Source organism: Ixodes scapularis, unplaced genomic scaffold, assembly GCF_016920785.2.
Source record: "Ixodes scapularis isolate PalLabHiFi unplaced genomic scaffold, ASM1692078v2 PGA_scaffold9__187_contigs__length_104089568, whole genome shotgun sequence".
Lineage (NCBI taxonomy): Eukaryota > Metazoa > Arthropoda > Arachnida > Ixodida > Ixodidae > Ixodes > Ixodes scapularis.
The window spans coordinates 78928436-78934729 of NW_024609884.1; the positions used below are offsets into that span (position 1 = coordinate 78928436).

At 42.5% G+C, this 6294-nt stretch overlaps 1 protein-coding gene across 4 annotated transcripts in view; it reads left to right on the plus strand.

Annotated features, from left to right (window-relative positions):
- The window catches only part of LOC8030956 (pre-mRNA-splicing factor SLU7), a 61558-nt gene extending 58224 nt beyond the window's left edge, over positions 1-3334 (plus strand). For all 4 annotated transcript variants that reach the window (XM_029980251.4, XM_029980248.3, XM_029980250.4 and 1 more), the window contains exons 14-15: positions 64-237; positions 2810-3334. In XM_029980251.4, the coding sequence (XP_029836111.1) occupies positions 64-237; positions 2810-2971 (336 nt within the window). In that variant the 3' untranslated portion in view covers positions 2972-3334. The remainder of the gene's footprint in view (positions 1-63; positions 238-2809) is intronic.
- Positions 3335-6294: the final 2960 nt, after the last annotated feature.

The window sequence follows — 6294 nt, forward strand, 5'->3', positions numbered from 1 at the left end:
TCTAGTAACGTTAGTCCCTTTTGAACGGGAGGTGACCCCTAGCTTGCCCAACTGTCTTTGTAGGAAGGCGAATTTGTGGAGAAAACAAGTGACAAGAAGAGGAAAAAGAAGAAGAAGGAGAAGAAGAAGAGGAAGAGGGCAGAGAAGAAGGAGAGGGCCAAGAAGGCATCGAGCAGTTCGGACAGTGAGGACACTGATGAGAAAACGGCCAAGGAGAGGCAGGAAAAGATCAAAAAGGTAAGTAAACAGGACCCCCTCAGGCATGCCGGGTAGCTTGGTACCAAGTCAGCAGGGACAAGAGGGAGTTTATTATGACAATCATTGTCTTTTAAGAAAACATGCACCAGGAGAAAACTTTTTTTTTTACGATAATTAAATGTTTACAATTTATAGTGCATGATCTCCTTTCGAACTGCATCCAATTAAAAATTGGACGCAGTTTGAGACTCGCAGAGCCAAAAATTGTAAGTGTGTTCATTTGTGAGGGGAAAAAAAAGACCAAATATTGATACTCATTATTCGAGTAAATATGGTAGCTTGCTTTTTTATGTTCTGGATGCACTACACATGCAAAATAACCATGTTCTTATGCATGTGTGGGGCATGGCTACACACCTTAAGAGCCTAGTAAAAATAAGCCCATTCATTCCTTTTAACCCTTTAACCACTCAACCCGAGCTGTACTCGTCATGGAAGGTTGTACCAATATCGGCGATGACGAGTCACACTCGTCCAGCCAAAATGATGGTTTGCTTTCACTGCCAAACACGAGACAGGTTCGTCCATCAGCTTTAGTTTCAATTTTCAACACTGGAGGGCAGGAGAGGTCGCGCAAATATAGTGTGTTTTGGCCTTTGGTACGTATCTAGCCTTGCAACAGTGATCAGAGATGGCAGCGCGCTTGAGTGATGCCAGTGACGGCCTTCGGAAACGGGCTCTCTCTTGCGGCAGCTCGAACAGTAGTGACGATGAAGACATCGAATTTGTCTCTGAAAGTGAGTCGGACATGACGATGACCTCAGTGACGAATTAGACGATGCGCTGGGTTAGTGTTCGAGTGTGGCAATGCGTAAACGCTGAAAACCCTTCAGCCGCGCCTCCGAGGTTTCCGTTTTGTGCAGTGCCTGAGATTCTGCGGCAACCCACTGACGAAAAAGACATTCTCGGCTGGTTCAAGGTTTTTTGTTGTTTTTTTGATTGGGACCTTCCCAACTTCATTGTGACGGAGACAAATCGCTATGCGGTTCCGCATTTCCCAGCGCGGGGTTCTTGATGGAAACCGGTGGACCGCGAAGAGATGATGGTGTTCCTTGCGCTAATAATTCTGTAAGGAATCATTACTTACGGAACTTTGTTAGCGCTAGTGCGGAGGAACGTCTAGGCACTTGATCTTTCGTTATGGTGCGTATTTTCAAATAAATACTGCGCATTTCAGCATGTGTTATTCTCACTCTTACATGCACTGAGGGAAAGCTTCTATATAAATCAACTTTTTCTTTTAAAATTTTTCTGTAAATACCTATCAGAACCTAATTAAGTAATGTAATTGCAAAATCACAACCACATAAGAAAAATATGTGCAAATGAAAAAAAATTTGGGAAAGTTTGTACATTTTTTTTAAAGATTACTTGGTGGTTAAAGGGTTAAAGCACTGAGTGCAACGAACAACAAAAATAATGTCTGCAAAACCTTTCAATTAAAAAAAAAATTAAAATAACAAAAATGCTATTTGCAAAAAGCTATATATATATATATATATATATATATATATATATATATATATATATATATATATATATATATATATATATATATATATATATATATTTTTTTTTATAAAGATAAAAAATATTCATTCTAATTAGAATGTTTAGGATATGCATTCTAAATCATATGCATGCCAAATTTGCTGGTGATAGGACAATGTTAAGAGAACAAATTCTTGTGTGTCAACTGTGACGAGGCCCCAAAATTACAAAAAGAGAAAAATGTGTTTGAATATTACTACCATAAATGTGTAGCGATACTCTTTCGCGGCAGGAAAAATATATTTTTATTAGTTGTTAGTTGTTTGTGAAACATTGAAGATACAGATGTGACAGAGAAGACGGCTAGGCCTACTTCTCAAAATAAATGTGATGGCAGGCAATGTCACAATTTGAAGAACCGCACACACGAAAATGGCTAAATTCATGCCTTTCTGGGTTGCCGGGTGTTCTTCAAATGCCTCTTTGACTAGTTCCGCGATCGTTTTCGGTCATTAATGTTGTATACATAAAGTATGAAGGTTTAAAGATAATGAAACACAAAATATCCTTTTTTTTTGCTTCTCCCCTAGTAGTTTATGCTTGTCTTGGGCATTTGGTTGGTGCATCATCGTTGTATCACTGTGCTTTCTCATTGCTGCATCTTCCCTTTCTTTTAACTCGGCACGGAGTGGCCGACTATAGAACAAAGATCCAGGCTAACCTCTTTGTCTTTCAATCGCCATCCCTCGGTCAGACTTGGTCGCAGCATAGCCAGCCAGGGAAATCGGGGAAATGTGGGCACCTCTCTGCATGCCTTCACTGGCGCACAATGTGCGAGTCTCCAAACTCCTTCTCTCTAAACGTACCACGTCTGCATCAATCTGTCGAGAGTTGTGCCAATATACCGGAGCATGCTCCAAGCACAAACCAATTTGTTTCTGCCTGGAAGCAGTTGGGGCATTTTCACCAATTTGGTCGTATCTCGCGGACATAGCCCGCCAGCCTCTAGGTAGCGTAGGTCAGACTCGCGGATGCGAGTGTGATTTTTATGTGTTTGCAGGCTATGGAGGAGTTTGATCAGGACCAGAAGCAAGAGACGGACGAACGGAAGCGCAAATACAACAGCATGTACGAGATCAAGGCACCTACTGAGGAGGAGATGGAGGCATATTTCCTAAAGCGAAAGCGGGACGACGACCCCATGGCTTCCTTCCTTCCATAGTGACCTGGTCGTTTCTAAGTGGACATTGAATGAAAAAAAAAATGTAAATAGAATTTCTTGAGTCTGTTCTTCAAATGGCAGATGTCTACCAGTGTACTATTTCACTCACACTTCGTTGCACATTAAAAAAAAAATTTACTGCACTAGGTGCAGTGATGCTCATAAGGCTTCATCTGCATTTTGCTGTTCATCTTTTGTTTTATGCGCTCAGAGTTCACATGAATTTGACTGTAGACTCTTTGGCCCTTGATATATCGAACCCATGAAGACAGGGGTCATGTTTCAAATGTGTATGGAATGCACATTGTGTGAAGTGTGCCATCTGATGTAAACAAGTTGGAAATAAACATTAAAATGTTTTAACGGGCTTGTCATATGAAGCACTCACTACTGCATCCTTTTTTTGCGGGGAAGTACATAGCATCATGCACTGTTGAAACTCTCCTCTTGCAGACATTTTTCCCTTGCAGTTAACTACATCCAGGGATGGGCAGTATTTGAAATACGTATTTCAAATACTTTGTTATTTTGCATTTGTATTTAATTACAAATTGGGTAATGTATTTGACATGTGTATTTAAATACTAAAACGTGGGTATTTCAAATACAATTGTAATTAAATACGATTTTGTGGGCGAAAATACATCCCTCAAATTTATTGTCACTGTCCAGAGCAGGAAGAAAACTATGTTCTGCACCGAATGCAGTGTCTCCCAATCAAGCACAAGCGTTTAGTGACTGATTACGGTTCTAGTCCAGGGCAAGAATAGTGACGAAATCGACGTTCACAGGCAGACTGGCTAAATAAGTGCCTGTGACAACTTGTGGTGCTTTCCAGCCCGATTTCCATCCATATTTTTGCCTGGAACATTGTAAATGTGCGGGTAGTCCAGATGTTCGTAACTGGTGCGAGTTGCAACAATAAAAAATTATCTAGCTAGTGCTGCGCGTCTTGGTCGTCTCGGTTCTTTGTTGGTCTATACCAAAATGTATAATCAACAAAAAAAGCTGCTTGAAGCTCTGTACTTTTTTCAAAACGTCCAAGCTGATTACATTTTTTTGTGATTATATTTTTATTACGTTACTAAAGCCTCGCACACTAACTCCCGAGTGTGCGATGCAAAATTAAAATGAGATACCCAGAAACCCGTTGCAGGTGCCCTGAAGTCGCTGACGCAAATTTTGAGGAATGTATTTGGAAAAGTATTTGGAGGAGACCAAATACATTTGGTTGTATTTGTATCTTGTACTTAAATGCTTTTTTGGAAATGCAATTAGATTTGTAATTAAATACATTTTTAACAAAGTATTTTGTATTTGTATTTAGATACATATTTGCATGTATTTTGCCCATCCCTGACTGTATACCTCTATACGTTTTTTTTTTTTTTAAAGCTTTACAGACCGTTTATAAAAAAGCCGTAAAGCAAAAGCCACACTAATGTGGTCCGTGAAGTGAACTATACGGCCAGGGCGACATATAATGTAGGGAGACAATCGTCGCAATAAGTCGGGTAATTATTTCAGATTTGTGCATTAACGTTTTAATTAGTGAAAATAAACCTATAGTTCGAATAAGAAACTTACTGAGCATCGTCAGAAATCACTAACCCAGTAAATTTTAGAAAGATCTGGAGTGCTTGAGAAGTGCGGTGGTCCACTAAAGGTTTCCACTCGTGCAACAGGTGCAAGGCTGGTGGTGCAAAAATGGGGATGGTGACACCACCATATGCTTATTACCAGTTATTGCGCCACCAGCCTAACACACCACCATGCTATTCATGCGCTCCAAATCTTTTTAAAATTTACCGATTTAGTTGCTTACAATGACGTTCAGGAAGTTTCTAATTGGAACGATATGTTTGTTTTCAGCAGTTAAAACATTATTTCACAAATTTTAATTGTCTTGCTTATCGTGACTATTAGGTCCTATATTATGTCCCTCTGGCCATATAGCTGACCCGCGCAGACCGCGTTAGTGTAACTTTCACAAGTTTTTTAGACATCTGTAAAGCCTAATAAAAAAAAAAACAAAAAAAAAACACCCTGTATATAGGTGATCTGGCCCTAGGTTCAGCGACAGGTTTCACTGAACCTTTCCAAGTCGGGCACCTCGGTCACAACCTTGTGGAAATGGACACCATGCATCTACTCCACTGTGACCCTTCTGTTGCTGTTCAATGTATAGCAGACCCACAATGATTCTGATTGCATTAAGACAGTCCCACCAAACAAAAGAAAAAAAAAAAGCAAATTAGACGTTCGTGTATGGTTAACAAGGTCGGCCCGTCCAAGTTGCAACCCTGGTTACATTGTTGGGTGTCGACGCCCATCCTTGACTCTCTGGTAGCATGACCATCTCGCTGGCGTCCAACTATTACGAACGACGTCCGAGCCAGTCAGTCGGGGAAACAGATCGGGAAAACCCCTGCAATCATATTTAAGCGTCTACCTTTTTTGCGGTTTCCACGTCTCTTGGTGTTCGGGCAAGCCAGCGGGCACGGAAAGGGTAACTAAATATCAGTGTGTTATATTTTAACCGGACGACACGTAAACCTCCTCTACCTACGGGGGCAACCCGCGGTGCCAATAGGTGGTATTCACTGAGCCTGCAGGTTCGATTTTGCCAGGGAGCGCCACCGTCGATCCGCCATTTTCGAGGTCTCGGTTTGACTGGCTTGGGTACGCTACGCGGTCGTCCGCTGCTAGTGTGTGCTAATTTCATATCGTTGAAGCTTCGTAGAACAGAAGAGAGAAGAAAAGTTGGTCTCGGGGGCGGGCCGTTTTCTTTGTTGCCGCCGAGTACCGTGTGTAAAGGCTGAACCGCATGTAAGCAATTTGGCGAGCGACGGGACGAGACGAGCGACAGCGACGAGACAAGCGACGACGACCCGCTTCGCTGTCGCTCGGTCACTCGCGCGACGTGGCAAACCGCATGAAAGCGACGGGAGCAAGCGACCAAGGCGATAAGCGACCCTTTCTAGAAATCCAAAAACCGAGCGACGCGACGACCGACCGCGAGAAATCTCCGTCGCTCGTCGCCGACTCCCTTCGCTGTCGCCATCGCTCGCTAAATCGCTTACATGCGGTTCACGCTTCACTGTCACTCGTCGCGTAGCTCGGTTTTGGGATTTCTAGAAAACTTAGCGCTCATCGCCGTGGTCGTGCGCTCCCTCGCTTTCATGCGGTTTGCCTCGTCGCGCGAGTGACCGAGCGGCAGCGAAGCGGGTCGCCGTCGCTTTGTTCAGTATTTTAGATCAGAAAAGAAGCAGATGCAGTTTATAAAGTATGGAACCAAGAAATGACCCGCGAAGACATACCCG